The following is a 20,973-nucleotide window of genomic DNA, read 5'->3' as shown; positions in this document are numbered from 1 at the left end:
TACGCACGGTGTTCAAATTTGATTGATATCGGTTCGATAGTTTAGGAGTCCATAGCGGACAAACAACGTGACACGTAATTTATATATATTAAGATTTGTCCGAGACAAGGTAACAACACTACGAAATATCAAAGAAATCATATAGATTATTAATTGTCCATATTATCAATATGTCAGTAATGCTTTGGATCGGTCGTTGAGTTTGAATCACAGATTTCAATTGCTCTCTAATCAGCGCCCGCGCCGGATGTGTACACTGACTTATTTTAAAAAGGGTGTCAGTGTATCCACATGGTTAATAACAAACTCTTCGTATCATAGGGATGGCTTTAGCAGACTTGCCAGGAAACCGTTTAGATTAGGTACGATAAGTATGTTTTTTTTTGAATAATTCATTCGACACAAATTTTTATTTGATTGTAAAGTTGATTTGAATAATAGTTTATCCTGGCCTGGCGTTTAATATACTAAGCAAGTAAAAAATATATATTTGAATGCATTATTATTAAGACCTAAAATAAAAGAAAAAATATTCTACATTGTTCTCGTAGCTTTGATAAAAATATACTTCTAGAATTCAACTCGTTAAACAAACACAAACTTTGATTTGCCAACTCGTGTAATAGTGTGCAGTGAGCATGCGATCCGTAGGGAGAAATTCATTTATATTGAAAATAATTGAAAGAATTCGTTTGAATCACTTTTAGTAACACTTTATTTACAATAACACAAAACAGAAGAAAAATTTAATTAAATATACAAAGACAAAGAATTAAATGGGCGATCTTACTGCTAAAAGCAGTTTCTTCCAGACATAATGTAAAATCAAGAAGTTACTGTGAAATACTATGAGTCAACAGAAGTATATATAGCAATCCCGACTTTAATATCAAGACTCTAGCCCGTGATCCTCAGTAAGAACAAAGCCGACCTTGAATTGTTTCAGGTCCGTGTCATCTATATTAATATATAAAAATGAAACCCGTTTTCCGTTGTCACGACATAACATGAAAACGGCTTGACCGATTTGTCTGATTCTTTTTTTATAATATTCCTTGAAGTACGAGGATGGTTCTTACGGAGAGAGAAATTTAAAAAAATTGAGTGAAAACGTCTAAAAACAACACTTTACTATATTCCCATACAAAATATTCGTAATAATATTTAAAGGCAATTTGAACTTTAATACCATATCATAAAGTTCAAGTGTTAGTGGAGGGGTTCCGGGAAGGTAAATTTTTATTTTTTAACATAATGTATTTGTTGTATTATCAACTTTATTTTTTTACCTTACTAGCTAGACCGGTGTCCCGAATAGCAGAATAAGTATTTAAAAAAAAAAAATAATCGACTGTTAGGCGGTACGATGTTCGCCAGGCCAGCTAGTAATTAATAATAATTAATTCTTGAAACTAGATTGAAGGATTTTCGTATTTTCACATCAGTTTTAGAGTACCTATGCTTGTTCGTAAAACAGAATAATAAATATTACCAATTAATATCTCGAGAGAATAAAGACTTACAATAAGGCTTTTTCTCAAATAAGATAATTAAATTATTTATAAGCTATAATAAATTTATATTGAAGATTATTATAATTAGCAATTAATCACCAATATTAACAATTATTATTCAATTACAATATAATCCTTGTAATTGTTGAGCAATTAGTCAAGATTAACTGGCAACAACGACCTGCTTTAGCTCAAATATGGCTTAGAACGGATAAGATGAAACCTCCATGTTAGAATATACCTTATATAGTTTACTTTACTGGAAAACTAATTATGTGTGAGTGTGTGTAATATCTTTCTAAATCGCATTTTAAGGGAAGTATAACCCGACTAATTTCAAATGACTGAAATGTGTCAGCTACAGATTCTATAGCACATATTTCATGGGTGTTATAGGACTTGACTCCTAATAATCAGCCAAGTAACCTAGTACTTAGTACTAGGAACTAAGAACTAAGGAAAATCGTTGTGTTTTTTTTGTTTCAAGTCTTAATAGCAGTAAATGAGTTTAGAGTGAATTATTTAGGTTCAAAGCAGTGTTGGCCTAGTGGATTCTCTTTCATCCCTGAGTTCGTAGGTTCAAACCCCGACTATGCACCAATGTACTGCCTTTTTATGTGCGCATTTAATATTCGCTTCGCAACGGTGAAGGAAAACATCGTGAGGAAACCGCCTTGCCTTAGACCCAAAAAGTGAACGGCTTGTTTCAGGTACAGGAAGCTGTTCACCTACTTGCTTATTAGATTGACAATTAATGATCATGATACAGATACATAAGTTTGAGCCCCAGACCTAAAAAGTTTGTAGCGCCACTGATTTTTTTATATTTTTATTGACGTTCGAAAGTGTTCAATAAGTTGCTTTTAACGTTCAATGTTCTTAAGTTTGATTACTGGCGAAACAATATTTTAGGCTTTCTAATAGTACCTAAGTTAATTTAAAAAAACATTCGACTATAAGTGTATTAAGTGCTAAACAGTGAGTGAAAAATAGAACACAAGAACAAAGTGTCTTCCATTTTATAGAGACTGTAAGTAGTGGTATTGGACACTTTCTTATGTCAAATATCCTTTTTAATAAATTAGGTTAGAACTTAAATTACTTATTAGTGTTAAGTTAGGTTAGATCGTAATATTCCATGATGTCTTAGTGAAGACACATGTATAAAAAATAATAAATAAAAAGCTTCACAGAAATATGTCCCCATGCTCCAGAGTTTATTGAACTTTAGGAGATATTTCGTGTCTATTGAATCGTAAAAAGTTTATAAAGAAAACGAATTTCAAAGATCCTTTCAAATGAAGTTAAGACTAATACAATCAGGCAATGAATCCATTTGGCCGGGCAAAAACTAATTGTTAAGAAAACAGAGACTCCTTCATTAGTATATCAGTGTGCAAGGACGACCCTAGTTAAGAGCCTGCTAATAAGATTAGTGTGACCATGAGGCATTTCAAAAGATAGACTCTTTTTATAATTCAGATTTGTACGATAACTATTTAAAATTACAAACTATTTATTTTATTGTAATTGTTTAGTTGTTAGTAAAAAAACATTCTATTACTATAAAGAATTCCATTTCATTCTAAACTTTTAAGTCGTCGGTTTAAAATTTACCTAATAAACCTTATTGAATGCATTAAATAGTGAGTTTATAACATACATTTACCCACTTTAAAGCCTAGAGTTAGTAACTTTTATTAATAATGTCAACTCAAAGATTATAATAATAATTTCAGTTCCTTTTGAATTTAAATATATTTATATTTCTGTCATCTCATTCATTGCTAGTTCTGTGTCATTTGTGTGAAGGGGCGTAATTAAACCTTTATTTAATTTATTGTATATTTTATTTGTTTTGTCCCAAAATATAAAACGCATGGTCACCCTGTCCTCTATTCATTAGCCGCAGCCCGCAAGCAGGGACATATCGTATTATGTTTCGAATGAGCAACGTCATAAGGTTGCCCACTTAATGAGACCGCACACACTTATCCACTTGCCGTCTTCATATATTTGTTTATCTATGTGGACTTTTTCGAATGTTATTTTCATCTAACTCTACAATCCATTGGTACTACTATATTTTGTGTATTATTTGGTGTTTGATATTTAAACTATTTTACTGATATTCTAAAAATTTCAACAATTGATCTTAGCCTACAATCCATTGGTCTATGGTCTACTCTACTTTCTCTATGCTTTGGTGTTTGGTATTCAAGCTATTTTACAGATACATAGTCTAAAAATTTCAACAATTGATCTTAGTCTGCAATCCATTGATCTATGGTCTATTCTATTTTATCTCTGGTTTGGTATTCAAGCTATTTTACAGATAGTCTAACATCAAAAATAATAATCGAGTGTCTATATGACATATTGATTAAGACAATACGTTTTTTTATGTACCATAGATACTTAGCGTACATAGCCAGATATATTAAATTAATTAAAATTGATAATTCATAAGTAAATACCATTTAACGCAAAAAATTGCTGCCAGAAGGTGTATTGGCAAGTATATCAATAAAATTAATTACTTCTCGTTTGAATAGTTGCAAATGCAAAAATAAATCTTTATTCAAAAATACTTTGTAAAAATTAACAATAGGTATTTATCACAAGTTGTAATAAAATTAATTAAAAACACCAATTCATTTTGTAACGTTCACAAAAAGGCGAAGGGTGGAAGTTTCCACGTCGATAAATAATGATATTTGTGTTTGTCTCACCGAAAATATGTTTCCTATAGAAAATGGAGTTTTCGCAATGACCGGAAAAGTTTTATTTAAGTTATTAGTAATTGAAGTAACTGATAACCTTTATAATAAAAACATCACATGAAAGATTAATTTTCCGTCGGTGGCCGTTTAAATCTTGGCTACCTAGTTTTTCCACGTTAAGCGAAAAATATTAGGGATTTGGCATTGTTATGGAATTAACTATTAAATTTGTTATTGAAGATCTGGGAACTCAGACACATGTATTTTTAAAGGGTCCCCAAATCTTATACATTGTAATGCATTGTTATACTAAATAAACACATTTTTATTTTGTTATTTTTATAATGAAGAGTTTTAGAAGAAATCGATACAGTAATTTGTCTTAGACTTACGGTTCATATATGATGTTTTTGTTTTAATAATATTCTGTTATCTCAATACGTCATGAGAAAGATTTACATTAAACACAGACAGTTAGTTATTTGGATAAAATATTATAAATAGTTCCGTCAGGTATGAGTTCATCATATTCTGTTCCGATGAGAACGTACACGAATAATAATCTGTGGCGGATGACGTACAACTGTCAATAATAACACGCTCCGTGGGTCACACACAATTGTTTTACAGACCGATTGTCGTTGAGGAAAACTGGGAAAAATAAAAAAACTTGAAAACCCGACAAACATTATTTTGCCCTATAAATATTATTACGGTATTAATATCGCTATTAAAACATGGAGACCGGTGGTGGAAAGGTGAAAATAAAGGGATTTTCTTTTGTTAATAACAAGACAGTCCATATCAGTTAGAGATATAATATGATACAAGACCAGTACGCAATTTGTTTTTAATTTTTTTGTTTTATATAAACAACTGTTACCATGGTAACAAGAGAAGTATATAAGCCCAGATTTATGAAAGCATAGAATTATAAACGACGTCGCACAAACAACATTATTAAGTCACTGACTAAATATTTGATAAAACTGTAAGAACATGAAAGTACCAAACGACGTAATTAAGTAAATATCACATATAAAGCTTATGGTATCTATAAAGTTATAATTTAATATCTATCGTTACTTAAGTAAATGTCACATATACAGCTTATATCTATAAAGTTATTCTTTTCCGATTTTTTGTCTGAGTTTCAATATTCTAATGCAATGATCAAAAGTGGGAAGACCACAAAAGCGATGGTCTGACGAATTATAGAAGGTTTCTGTGGAGAATTGGATGGAGGAAGCAAAGAAAAGATACTAATGGAAAGTCCAGGAGGAGGGGGATCCCAAACGGGATCCATAATGCAGAATACAAAGAATCGGACATAACAATAACTAACGTAGACTAAGAGTATAATAACAAAACTAAACCATTTATGTATTTAACAGTATCGAATTAAAGTGGCTTTAATTAAAGTGCTTTTTTTATTCTTATTCTAATGCAATGATCGTAAGAATCTTCGTAGAAACCTCTACGAAGACAAATCAAACCAGTAGCACCACAACCCTTAGATTTCTGTATATGTTTTGGGATCATTTATTTTTTACAATTAGTGAGTCAGCCTTTTGGGACAGACACACGTCAACTTTTTGGGTCTAAGGCATACCACTATCATTACGATGATTTCTTTTACCGTGCAAGCGATTAAATGAGGACTAGAAAAGTCCATTGAAACACAGCCGGGGCTTGGAAAAGAGTCACGCGCTGAAACTCCTTCTAAACTAGTAAGTCTAGATCTTCGGAATGAGTCGTTGACGATTGCGCTATTCATAATAAATCTATGGCAAATCTAGTGTTAATAATAATAATATTCAGCGCAAGAGAGGCTAGAATTAATAGAGGGAAATAATTTTCCTTTATTTCGAAATGAAGGACCAAAATGGCTAGACTAGTTGATTAATATAGAAATTCTAGATCGCGTTGGGTTACTCAATCATTCTAAATTAGGTTTGCGAGGGTCCTAGTAAAATATTATGATTCTAGAGAAATTGAGATGTCAGAAAAAGGGTTGACAGTTTTATTTTAAAGTTTTGGATTGTTCTATTTAAATCACATTCAGTTGTGAATAGATAAAAAAATCAGAGGCGCTCTTTAGGTCTGGGCCTCAGATGTCTAAATCTGTTTATTGATCATTTTTGAATCTAATAGGTGATCAGCTCCCAGTGCCTGACACACGCCGTAGACTTTATGGGTCTAAGACATGTCGGTTTCCTCGCGATGTTTTCTTTCACCGTTTGAGCGAATGTTAAATGCGAACATAAAAAGAAAGTCCATTGGTGCACAGCCGGGGATCGAACCTACGACCTCAGCTCGCCCCCAATACTGCTTCTGCAGTTGTGTATATATAAATTATTATTTTCTTCACGATTAAGGCTGTAATGTATAGAAAATTCCGTTTAATAAATGCAAACCTTAACTTAATAAAATCCAGTTTTTTTATGAAGCAACGCCAAATATTAGCAGATATTTTCTAACATAATAATGAAAACTCGTTGTATGCATTTGCAATGTTTTGTTGCTAGTACGTTTTGAAGTTAATGTAGAGGTATATTAACTGAATTGTTATTACGTATCTTTTTTTAATTTACAACAACTAATTTATATTTAAAAAAAAAAAAATATTTCGGACATACAAATATACAGTATTTACAATATTCTTAATCTACATAGTAATGATAGTAATTGAAAATGGATAAATAAAACAAATTTAAAAAGCTTGGCAGTGTACATTTAACGCTGGCAGCATTTCTTCGCTGTATTGCGATACTTATTCTTTATCGATTTATTTAAAATAAATAAAAAAATCTTACGAATTTATAATTGCTTCAGTTTCCAGTATTCTGGAACAACGTAAAGGAATTGCCTAATTGGAGTGGCCAAATGAAATTACAAGTAGCCAAAAGTGGCACCTATTGATAAGGCACATTGCTTCCGCGAAATTGAGATTAAAAAGCCTTCATTTGTTCATTTGTTGTTTTGTTTTTTTATGTTTCTCATTAATCACTTCTAAATCCCTCTCATTGATTCCTTTAAGCAGTTTTCAGGTCACCAAAACGATTGTTAATGTTTCATTATTTCTACAAACAGTCTGTAAGAGTAGATAAAGTCTTTGAAATTAATCGCAGCTATTTTAATAATTAAAATAAAAACGCATTAGCTGAAAATTGCGTTTATATAATTAAAGTTACGTTCCATACATAAAAATCGTGTGCATGTTCTCTAAAACAACTAATATTAAATAGTTGTGTAAAGCCATCATTATGTATCGTCTACACCATAATAACATAATAATTATTTATAACTGCAATATTATTCTGTCGAAAGAAATCACCTGCTAATGATGGGTTGGCGTATAAAGAAGTATCAAAGATTATTAATTACAGAATACATAATAAAACCATTTCTTTGAATGTTTTCTCTCTAATTCTAAACCTACTAAGGGTCCTTCAAGAAAAGAGCGTACCAATTCTTAAAAGGCTGGTAACGCACTCGTGAGCCCTCTGGTATTGAGATTGTCCATGCGCATCATCAGGTGACATCAGGTGAGCCTCCTGCCCGTTTGAACCCTGTTCTATAAACTTTCGGTTGCACTCCGGGAGTGCCGGCAGAAGTGAAAACTTGAATATTAACGTTGTGAATTTTTATATTTTGGAATGGATAGGGAATAATTTTGCACGAATTGCTTTAATTATTAGTATAAAACTACTATCATTTATGTGGTAGAATACAATATTTATTTATTGCGCTATCGTACACAAACATGACAATTTATATTACATTAACTACGACGCGCCAGCTGTCTACTCTCCATCCGTCTTACGAATTTTCGATCAGGTCACGTGTCCTGACGCGAGTTTAACATTTCTTACCCATTCCAAAAAAAGTGTAAAACGCCGCTAAAGAAGTTTTCACTTCAAAAATTCTATTAGCGTATGGACAGCATCAAAGTTAAATTGAGCACTTAGAAAATCCATTTATACAGCCGAGATTTGAACTAAACAGATTTCGTCTTGGCTAATAAGGGCTTTAATTTTAATTAATTTATAAAAGTTTTATATAAAAAATAAATTCTAATACATCCATTATTCTCTTTGTTATATGTTGATTTCGCATCCAACTTCCATCAATTTGCTTAGAAAATATTTTTATTATTATGACAAACAAGACGTTTCTACTTATTAATCTTTGCCCGCAATTTTCTTGTTGAATCAACGATATCAAACAACACCTAAGTTAATTAACGCTGTTGTTTCTAGGGATTGAACAACAAAAGATATCGACTGTCGATAATATTCAATAGAGAATGCGATACCGTAAGACGTGAATATTATTTTTGTTCCTGTAATGAGTAAACCTAAGTTGATAATGCTAAAGTTTGTTTTACGTATAACTGCAGATACAATATATCCAATCGTTAAATATTTATTTTATATAGTAAGGAATTTAGGCGGTGGACCAATTGATCTCTGTAGGAGCGTAAATAACACTTCCTTGTTCGGTGGCACACTTTATAAGGAAACAGACACATCTTAGACCTACGTTGACATTGAAGGCTGATCAATTAATAAACCAAAATCAATTACATAGCATACTTTTAAAGGATCACCAGGAAATGATTCGTTAGCACGTACGATGCGCATTCGAAAGTGATTCATATTCATATGCTTGTAAAAGCATAGTCCGCGGCGTAAAAGAACGCAACACACAATGACTGTTTTATTATTGTAAATATATTTTTTTATTTAACAGGGGCAAACGGGCAGGACGCTCACCTGATGTTAAGTGATACCATAGACACTTACATTGCCAGACGGCTCGCATGTGCTTTGCCGGCCTTTTAAGAGAATTGGAATACTTTTTGCGTGAAGGCCCCTAAGTCGAATTGGTTCGGAAATTCTTCAGTTCGGAGATGGTTCAAACTGCCTTAAAAACGCTCAGGTGTGGCACGACGGAAGTCGGGGTGATACGGGTGGAATTTCGCATTCTGCCCTGACGTCCGATGATGAAACATTTTAATAAATATGCGCTTTTTTGCTTGACAATATACATATTTCGAAGTTATCTTTATGTAGTCTATAAGGCACATATTCAGAGAATACATTCTTTACATGGTTACTAACTTCATGTAAATACCATCCTGTATAAAGCCTACTTTTGATATCAACATATGTTTTTATTACTTCACACACAAGTTCACACTATTAAAGCAAATTGAAATTATTCTCGAGGCTTACATCACGGCCTAAGTGTCCTACAAAGTTATCACATTAAAGTGAGCACGAACTATTTGTCTGTACGTAATAATGCTTTGCTATGTAGGTCACAATGCGAAGATCTAGACTTATGGGATTATATTACTAAGGTCGTATATCCGAGATAATACTTAACGACTTGATTATGAAGTTCATGGGATCCGAATGTCGTTTCATGTATGATAATGACGTGTGATATGTCATGAGTACATAGATTATAAATAATTTAAAACAACTGTTAATGTTCTAATCCTTGTATTTTTCTTCTTTATTATAGCTACTGGTATGTTTGCCGGATTTATAAATTTTGTGCTTTTGTGTTTTGTTTTGTTTTGCTTTTCTCTGTATCATATTTTCTATTAGTGAAACTTTTTGTGGATACATTCAATGTGTTTATTTTATGTTTTATAAGTAACTTTTTTTATTGTATAGACGTATTTGTTTTTTTTTTTAATAAATAAATAAAACATAATCGTGGTCTGTGAAGGATACTTGCTGTGTCAAGTATCTTTAGAAACTAACAATGGGCGTGGAGAGGCGGACGCAACCACCGTATCGCATGTCGGGTAGCGGATAAGGCTCTGCTGTTGTGCCTTGGGGTTTTAGTCGAGCACAATTGCGAGTCCCAAATAATCCTTCCTACTAATCAGTCGCGCCGCGAATTCGCATGCATTTCCCCAAGTAAAAAAAAATAAAATAAAACGAAATCGTATTGTATTTCCACCTCAATTATCTAGTTGGTTTAAAAAAATACTTTGTCCTTAAGAAATGTTACTAAACTGGTGGAGGACAGAAGGTGTACTGTTACTCCAACCTAAACAGATCTTCGACCAGTCTAACGAGAAGTTCTATTTATCCCCACCGGCCGGAATAAAATCGTCCCCGCGTTTCAGGGTATGAGGTTAACGCAGTGATTATAGATGTAGCTACAGTACTCCCCTCCGAAGATTGGGGGTCACCAATGTGGAAGAAGGAAGGTGAACTGTATCTCCAAATGTATCTTTATCTGGTTATCCTTTTTTTTGCACCATTAATTTCTAGATCGAAGTCATATCGGTTTCTTTATGCACATATAATGTATGCAATGCTGTGCAGCCTAGATGAAGATCATCAACCCTCTTAACCTCTTAGCCTGGTTAACCTTGTATCAATATAAAACCCAGTCCCAATTTAAGTCCCAATTACATTTTCTGCAAACAAAAATAATATTATTTTACTCAAAAACTTAGTATTACCACTGTGAAGATTATGTTACTAAGAAAAACAATAATAATTGAAGAACATAAACAAATTAAATGGCAAACTCGTCTTCACAGGTAATTTTATGTGTAACAAACAAAGAAATATCGATACATTTCCCACCCTAGTTACAAAATTATTAATTAGTTATCACCTTTATAACACGATGTTCGACAAACATTACGCAAACAAAATGTTAAGAAATCTGCTTAAAAAGCTGGAAAATCCAGAAAGGCCGTTGCTTGGACCAAATTTCAAGGCTCTGACATTTTGGGGCTTATTATTACCCGAGAATGTTTATAGGAAAATCTTTTATCTAACAATGCATTTGTTAGTAACGGTCTTTACCGCTACCGAATATATTGATATTTGGTTTGTTAAAAACGATATAAATTTACTGTTAAATAATGTTAAAATAACGTTTTTAGCGACCGTTAGTGTTGCTAAAATAACTACGTTCTTAGCATGGCAGAAACATTGGAAGGGCATTATTGAATATGTGACTAAATCCGATTTAGCTCAAAGAAAGAGCGATAACAAAAAAGCTCTTATCAATAATTACACAAAGTACTGTCGGAAAATTACATATCTGTACTGGTTTTTAATGTATACAACTGTTGTTATTGTGATGGGACAGCCCTTGATAAAATTCATATCATCGCCATCTTATAGAGAGAATGTGAAGAATGGCACAGAATCTTACATAGAAGTTGTAAGTTCTTGGGTGCCGTTTAATAAGAACACAATATACGGACATATAGCCGCCTCTTTCTATCAAAGCTACGGAGCTATATATGGAGGGGGATGGATAACATCATTTGACACAAATGCAATAGTAATAATGGTATTTTTCAAAGCGGAATTGGAAATGCTAAGGATGGACTGTGCGGATATTTTTGGGAAAGGAGAACAAGTGAATCACAAAGAAGCAAAAGAGAGATTGAAGAATTGTCATCAACGTCACGTTGATTTAATGGCGTGAGTACTAAAAACATTTTTTTAATATAACTATATAAACAGTATATCCTAGACCTTGTCCCAATAAATAACTATTAATTAAAAGTCCATTACTCTTGTCAATCACGTATATATTGAATTATCACATTATCATTTATTAAAAAGAACATTTCTAAATGTATTTAAATATAGTGACGAGCAGTGTTGCCAAGGTTCAATCCCTGGCTGTGCACCAATGGAGTTTTATTCTATGTGCGCATTTAACATTCGCTAGAACAGTGAAGGAAAATATCGTGAAGAAACCAGCTTGCCTTAGACCCAAAAAGCCGACGGCCTGTGTCAAGCACAGGAGGCTGAGCACCTATTTGCCTATTAGATTGACAAATGATCATGAAACAGATACATAATTCTAAAGCCCAGACCTAAAAAGAAGAAAGCGCCTAATTTTGTAGCGCCACTGATTTATTGTATTTTTTGTAATATAAATAGAATACATCGTTTATTAAAACTTAAACGTAACAATCAAATATCCATTATGTACAATTTTCTTAACCTACATAGTAAACAGCAATACTAAAAATAATTAAAAATTAATAATAAGAAAATTAAAACAAATTTAAAGAATGTGGTCCCTGTGGCGGTGTTTTAACGCTGGCAGCATTTCCTCGCTGTAGCATATTATCGCAATAGCGATACTTATTCGTTGAGCGAGGAAAGCACCAGCTCTGGGGTCTCCGGTACTATCTACCAGGCGCCAACTTAAATCTTTAATTGGTGCCTGTGCACTTGAACGATCCAAGAGTCTCTATCCCAAAGGGAACAAAATCAAAGTTGGAGGAAAGACTCTTTCCTTCAGGGATTCCTTTCGATTCAGGGTCCAAAAGGGTGCCAGTGTTTGGCGAAGGATAAGCATTCAACCAATGACCGGCTTCCTTAGACTCCACAGCGCAAACCTTGCACGGTCTGTAATTGTATATAAATTATTATTATTTTTATCAATTCATTATAAATGTCGTTTCTAAAGGTTTGCTTTGAGAGGTAATGAACACAAAAGCTACACACAAAATTACGAGGTACATAAGAATATTTGCACGCTTTAGCTTATTTTATATCATCTCTTACTTGAATAACATAATTAGCAGACTTTGAAAAAGGAAAATTTACTGAATTATTGACTTAAAAGATATCTTTCTCGTGAACCATTAAATGAAAGCTTTTTTACAAAAATCATAACTTCAATTCCAATTCCAATTTAGGACACTTGTTTTCAATGTGAATTCGATTAAGTCGCATCTGTGGGTTTCTTTAACTCACAAACTTGCCTAAATTTAAATTTGAACTCTACACAGAGAAACAGTAAATAACAATTAACCATCTATCGAGGAGTGTGAAGACCCTTTGAGGTCCATACAAGAAGCGTAATTTAATTTAGTGTCAGTCCCTATTGAACCCTTAATGATAATTACTTCCCAAGCTCCAAGCCTTTGAAAGAAACAATAACAAAATTAATGAAATGTCAATTATCCTAGGTTTACTTTGCGCATTCTTGAAAATATTGCGCCCTCTCTCTGTTGAAAATGCAACTGTAATACCGTGAAATAAGACTCGTTTTAGATTATACACAGAAGCATATGTACGAAATTGGAAGTCGTGCGAAAACTCAATTTAACTTCGACAATATCTGTTGAAATGTACATTTGAGTGATAAATCTTCTGGTTCGGTTTATGGCCTCGTGAAACGTGACGCTTAAGACTTTGATCTGGGTAAACACTTTCTGGGCGATTGTACTACGTACTTGAAAAATTTTTGACTAATCGTTTTAGTGTACCACAAAGAACGGTTCGGTGGTTAATACACAATCAAGAATCCATTTCGAGCCCTGATTCAACTGAATTAGACGAAAAAAATACACAATTGTCAGTCGTAGCGATAAAGGAACAAAAGATTCAGGAACAATGGGAAAGATTAGACTGATAATTTTATATATACTTCGCTTTACTGTACAAATAGTTAACAGGACGGATAATTCATGAAATAATAGTTGAGGTGATTAATAATAAAATTGAAATTGGCGATATAAAAACCATTACAAGTCTACGAAATATATATATCATTATAATGTTTTTTATTTGTTCAAGTCTGAAAATAGATGATTATTATAATATGTTTGAAATGCAAGTTGTGGTTTGAAATTATAAAAAAATAAAGATATTTTGTTTTAAGTTTTACGATATATATACATCCGGTTTTAGCAGAAATAATTATTATATAATAATATAAATCTCAGTTTCATTGCGCCGTGTGTTAATCTTTTACGATTACTTCTACGATTAAGAATAGTCTATATCGCTTCTAAATGGATCTATTGCCTATAGGGAGCTTGTTCAAATTTTTAAATATTGTAATGGTTTAATGCTTTAAAATTGTTAATTATAGATTAGACCATAAAATTTCGATTAAGTTCACTTTCGAACCCAAATAATAATAATAAAGCCCGTTTCTTTACTATATTAATAAATGTTAACAATATACAGATTGAACTGTTTGACAAACAAAATTATTGTTCTTGTTACTCAATATCCTAACTTCCTTCAGTGCCATTGATCGGAACCCTTCACGAGTAAAAGCCTGCTGTAGCTTTTTCCGAATTTCTGAATCCATGGCTATAGGAGAACCATTCGGTTCCTGCTAACGCTTCTATATCTTCAATCCTCTTTCTTCCTAACCTCTTTTTTCTTCGTCTTCGCCTTGGTCCATTCCATGTCTTTAAAGTCCATCTGTGCATGTTCAACCCTAACTTAAATATTTTCCCAAAAGGATTTCACAATGATTGGTTCAATTAAATATAGGCAATTAAGTATGTCGCCACCTAACTAAGCTGCTTAATCTCATTTGTTGACAAAAGGCACAATTACGTCCAAAAGAATATTCACTGTCTTCCTCTCGTTAATACAAGGTATCTATTGATACAATAAATTTACGAAAGGTAAGGATGGACCTATGAGTTTAATTAGCGAAGTGGGTTCCGTATTTTAATTATCAAAAAATAACTAAGACGCTTTAGCTCAAGATTCAGTTTGACATGGAATATTTCCAGGTCATCTTAAAAACAACAACAAATTTTCCGGTGTTTCAATATTAAAGTCCTATAGATAAGCGTTACATAATAATGTACCCAATATAGTTCCTTGTAGCTCACCACATTTATTAACGTACTCCTATGTCATATCTCGCCGATAAATGAAACAAAAACCAAACTAAGCATAGTTCCAAATCTAAAGAATCCAATAATTGACAATTCAAGCAGTTTGAAATTTGGTATAATGGCAACATTGATAGGGGTGTGTAATGCCCGTGGATGGAGCAGTACGCTTAGCAATTTCGATCACGCTAGCAAGATAACGAATTTAATGCAATCGTGTGGAAGGAGAATCGTATTTTCATAATCCAGCTGTCCAGACAGATCCACCGACGCGCCGGGTACTAAACTCTGGTTACTACTTTATTAAGAAAATCAATTAATAAAACAGACCGAAACCGTAATATGAAGCTTACTATCGTCCGCGCTGATCATGATGAACACTTCTTAGAAATCTGTGAACTCTAACACTTCACAACACCATTGAAGCACCCTCAAGATGGGTAGGTATTCTATCATATCATTTATCCCTCTTTTCAGAAGAACGCGTGTTGGCCAAAACTCACCAATATTCAAATTCAGCATTCTGAAGAACGAGCTCTGGAATTCCATAGTTGAAATCACACTTCGAAATCGATTTTCGTTAATTTTTTTATAATTTAATTGTTTTAATTTTTTTAATTTTATCGGTGTTATGTTTGCCTTGTTTGTCACATTTAGAATTGTATTTTATTTTTCTTGTACCAATGTATCAGTGTGCCAAGCGTTGGTAAGCTTTTATAAATTAATAAAAATATTCAACATGCAATAGGTATTCAGTTTTGTTAGATTTTTAGGCTATTGCATAGCTTCTATCCCGGGCCTCGAGCGTGGAGACCGAATACAGAAATTCCGTAACGAAAAAAAACCTTGCGCGTTAGAGCGGGACAGAACGCATTCTGCGTATTCACATCTCTCTGACGAGATCGGTGCAGCCGTTGCGCGTTAGAGTGAGAGTAATAGAGTGGTAGATTGAATTAATTTATCAAAGAAAAAAAAAATACTGCATAAATAAATAATTATAATTGCATAAGTTGAAAAAAAAAATTATGCAATAGCTTGACCGCGGCAGTCCCCGAAAGCCACACGTTTTTTTAATATTTATGTATTGTATAATATTTATCTACTGTACCCTAAAAAGAATCCAATAATCGGATAATTCGGCAAAACCCCACTTTGATCGTGGGCCTTTATCCCTGTTTTTACTTCCCGGCTAATTCCTTAAAAGCCTTCTACAAATACGGCTTAGTTACAAATCTTCAAGATATTACTCTTATGTAATTCGAGTTTTTAACAAAAGAAGCTTTGAGATGGAAAATTGTAAATAGCTAATCCTTGAGACGGTTGTTCAATGTTTTGCGTTTATTTCAGTAACGTCATACTTTGGGGTACTTTGAGTCGAGAGGTTTTGCGTCATGATTTTTCGTTATAAATTCGCGATCCATATTATTATGTATGTATAATGCATACTAATCCATGGCGTGAGTGCTTGGTCCTCACAGCGCCATAAACACTCGCTCTAGGTGGGCTGACATTTCTGCATCTGTTTCTTTAATCATTCTTGATTAAAGGAAAATGGGTAATCTTATTTTAATATAAAACATTGCAAACGGACAGGAGGCTTACCTGATGTAAAGTGATACCGTCCATGGACACTCTCAATGTCAGAACGCTCGCGAGTACGTTGTCGGCCTTTTAAGGTTAAGTACGCTTTTTTCTTGAAGGAAATTTACAGATTTACATTCATCGTCGTTATTTTTAGGGTAATTTCATACATGTAATATAAATGTGTGAATAGTGAAATGTGTCATTAGCAAAACTCTTAACGCACAAATTATAACCTGGACTGCTATATATATGTTTGATATATATTCATTTTATCTTATTAAATTAGTTATAGATCTGAAAACTTGGTCTATTATTTTTGGCAATATTACTATATTTACAAAATACCTATAATATATATATATATACCTATACCTACCTACCTATATATACCTAATATTGGATGGTCTATAGTAATAGTAATCAGGTAGTGATTATTATTAAAAGTACACAAACCGATTTAATGCAAAATTTGCGGTTTCTTTTCATTGTCACACTTCTGATACCCATAGTCTTCTAATGTATTCGAGGGCAACGTTATATTTACCAACACCTGTGCTGCTTTAAAATTTTGATTCAAGAATCTAATGAAACCGAAACATAACACACGTTGCACTACGAATGTTTTGTTTCGTTCTAAGATACCCCATTGGTTAATATTCTCACGCAGGTTTGAATAACTAGTCGTTTTTTTTTCAGGAATGCTCGGCTCTTCAACTCTTGTCTGTCGCCAATAATGTTACTATACATGATTGTATGTTCAGTGATGCTATGTGCAACAGCTTACCAAATTTCGGTAAGTTTACTATCTTACCCGTAATATTTTTCTACCTACAACTTTTGTGTTTCGTGTATTTTCGATTATTACACAATATGTTTTTTTAGGCAGAATCAAACCCAATGCAACAGTTTTTGATCGCAGAGTATTTGCTATTTGGAATTGCGCAACTGTTTATGTTTTGTTGGCATAGCAACGATGTTTATTATGCGGTTAGTAATATTTTACTTTTTATAATACATAATTATTGTGTAATAAAAATGCACAATTACACATATCACAACACATATATCTTTCACCTAATCAGTTTATAGTAATATATATGTTTCTAGTAAAATTATGTTTATTTGTTGTATGTGTTTAGTAGATTTCAGCCGGCTCTTGCATTAAAAACTTAACTAGAAATTGTACTCAAAATAAAATAAATGTTTTTTGAAGTTATACTTCTTTAGACGCGTTATGAAAAATTAATGAGAGTGATATTTAACGATGCGCGCGCACCGTGACACAAAATTAACAGAATGAAGTTGCCCACGCAAGATGCTACGGCATTTGACATAATTTAAAAACAACATTCAAATAATAATAGAATTTATGAATATAGAAGTGTTACACTTAATGTAAGAGAATAATAATAAATATTTATTTATTTAATTTTTCAAATGTAAACTGAACTTTATTGACTAAAATTACGCCTTTTCCAGTCTTTGATTATTTAATTGTAATTAATTATTTGCATGCAATCAAAAACTATTTTTAATAATGCCAAAGAAGTATAACTTCTTACGCGCGTACATAAGTACACTCACCCTTTTTTATTATATTAGCATAGATGTGATGAAAAATGTCTCGGTGGACATTTTCAGCATCTCCATGGAGACATACCTTTCGCCGAGTCATTTTATCAACCTCGCATTCTTATTACTATTATGTTCTTACCTTCGCGTTGTTGTATTCAAAATTGCTTTTTATTTATTTCGTAATCCTACAGCTAACCAAAATTATATATTAAAAGAAACAGTTACACTAAAAATATAGCCAAAGATGCAATACATAATATTTACAAAAAGGTTCAAACATTTACAAAAGGGAAAAAACAATAAAAATGATTCAAAAAATTTCACTAAGAAATACCTAATTTAGCTGTGTTGAGAGATGGTGTAAAAGAGGGTATGTACGTGAAGGTGCGTATGTGGGGAGTGGTTATGATGCGCTGTAGATATTCTTAATACTCCTTTTACCATATTCCGCGATAGCTTAAACAAATCAAGGCTTAAATATTGGTCGTTGTATGTTCGGGCTGCGCGATACAAAACTAGGTTTTTTGCATAGTTACTGTTGATGACATGAAACATATGAATTTACATTGCATTGACGTTTGGCGGACCCATGCGACTTCTTCGGAGCAAATCGTCTCCTCGGAATTTGAGTGCCGCGATATCGTGGGCTTGATTGTGACGAAGTTGCATGGATCTGGTAAGCGCTGCGCCTGATTTTATTACACATGTTTTTTATTACATATTACATGAGTGTTGGAATGTCCTCGTTTTATTGTGTGATGTTTGTCAGCATAAATAACAGCTGCACATGACACCGTGAAATGATTGATTTTATTAAATCTTTATATATATATATATAATTCTACTGTACGTTTGTATATCACTGAACTCCTGTAAAACGGCTGGACCGATTTGAATCAATTTTGGATGCGTTTATGTGGAGCCCTGAATGTTTTAGATTCACAAATCAGCCCGGAAGATGGCGCTGCAGTATTGTCATACTTTGTTTAATATCCTAATCGCTTGATCATGCAGGACAACGTCTGTCGGGTCCGCTAGAATAATTATAATATTTTTTTTAGAGTAAAGACCTAATGATCGGTCCTTATGAAAGCGAGTGGTGGTCACGGCCAAAGTCTGAACAGAAAGATATCAGTATGCTAGTAGACCAGTTGAATAATACTATAGTTTTCACTGCGGGGCCTTTTAACAATCTTAGTGTTGCAACGTTTATCAATGTAAGTTTAATAAATTATAATATAATATCATTTGAGGAAAATTTCTTTAAACGAATTTAAATCTCTCGCAGACGCTTCTTAAATTAAGAACTAATGTACAAAATTCGCTTTATAGAAGTTTTATTTAATTGTGTAGTATTATGTACTATATCGTATCTTTTTGTCTGTTCTATGTAGGTTGCCTACTGAATTATTTCCGAACCAATTAGACTTAGGGTCCTTCAAGAAAAGAGCAAACCAATTCATGAAAGGCCGGCAACGCACTCCCGAGCCTTCTATCAATGTGTGTCCATGGGCGGCGGTATCACTTCACATCAGGTGAGCCTCCTGCCCGTTTGCCTCCAAAAATAAAGTTGATTCGTTAAAATTAAACTATTTTATTTTTTATGAGTAAGAGGTTATTTATTTTACTATATAAATAAAATATAAACACACTTTAGTGTCTTCTACGAGACCTGAATTCTAATCACAGCTTTGAAGGGTAACACGTGCTTATTCCAGCAATGGCCCTACCCAGGTTTGAACTTGAACTCTAGAAGCATCTAGTCTCTCTCAATAAGCTTTTACTGTTAACATGCATCGTGTTTAGAGATTTCATCTCGCTTACTAAGCAAGCAAACCCCTAATTAGGACTCAAACAACTTTAAATATTTAATTGAAATCTTAATCCTATCTTATTTCAGATCTTGAAAGGGGCTTACAGCTACTACACATTGCTGAATTAAACACAAGTTTACTTCACTTCATTATCATCATTCCTTACCTTTGAGTCACAAAACACCAACTATTAATGTAATTCTAAGTAGTTGGAGAACTAATTATTTTCTTTGTAATCTGTTCTCTTAGTAATTTTCACTGGTTATATAACCTTTGAAATACTTTCTAATAAAATGTTATTAAATAGTTTTTGTACTGAATTCACTATAACCAAGCCGATTGTTAAATAATTTCTGTTTTGAATTTATATTTGAACCTTTAAGAAGTAGACAAGAGCCGTGTAGCCTTGAAGAGGTAAAAAGTATAATGTAATGGTCTGATAGGGCAGTAGCAGTCTAGAGTAGGTAGATGAAGAAGATCTGAGGAGGAACCCCGGCTTTATATTAATAAATTTTTACATGTCTGTTATTATTATTTAACGAAGGGGGATTTGAATCATCACAGTCACTTTCCGAGATCCCTTGGCGTTGCGCAGAGATTTGGAGTCCCTGCATCTTCTACTGCAGTCACCATGGAGAGTATTCAGAGGAGATTTTTAGATTAATACATACTGCTGTTCACCATCGTACGTCGAGGCATAATATTCCTCCACACACAGAGCGTTTTTAAGGCAGTTTTTGCCCACAACCCCAATGTGGAGCTTCAAGAAAGTAGCGTACAGCTTCAAAGTCGACAACGTACTTGCAAGCCTTTTGGCAGATTAAATGTCCATGGGCAGTTTCAGTTATTCAGTTATTTGAGGAAAAGGAAATCAGAAATGTCTTACACATATAAACGTGTTTAAATGTCTAATTACCTACTTTAATAAAAACAATTTAATGAAAGAGACTCAGAAATATACATCTACGATACGAATTAAAGAATGACAGAGTTAATGACAATATCTACAAAACAGTCATACACGTAACATAAAAATAGGCTAACAATGTTTTACCAGCTAACAATTTTCCTAACTCATACCGGACAAACAGACTATGTAAATCTAA

General features: G+C 33.0%; 1 protein-coding gene across 1 annotated transcript; it reads left to right on the top strand.

The window, feature by feature from the left end:
• The first annotated feature begins 10,927 nt into the window (after nt 1-10,927).
• Nucleotides 10,928-20,041, top strand: LOC125059294 (odorant receptor Or2-like). The gene is made up of 5 exons (XM_047663664.1): nt 10,928-11,712; nt 17,175-17,271; nt 17,361-17,465; nt 19,115-19,270; nt 19,954-20,041. The coding sequence occupies exons 1-5, from the start codon at nt 10,928-10,930 to the stop codon at nt 19,993-19,995; spliced, it is 1,185 nt and encodes a 394-aa protein (XP_047519620.1). The 3' UTR covers nt 19,996-20,041.
• Nucleotides 20,042-20,973: the final 932 nt, after the last annotated feature.

This window comes from Pieris napi, chromosome 19, assembly GCF_905475465.1.
Source record: "Pieris napi chromosome 19, ilPieNapi1.2, whole genome shotgun sequence".
Taxonomy (NCBI): Eukaryota; Metazoa; Arthropoda; class Insecta; order Lepidoptera; family Pieridae; genus Pieris; species Pieris napi.
Note: the sequence above shows the minus strand (reverse complement) of the source record. Positions and strands in the feature narration are given on the sequence as shown.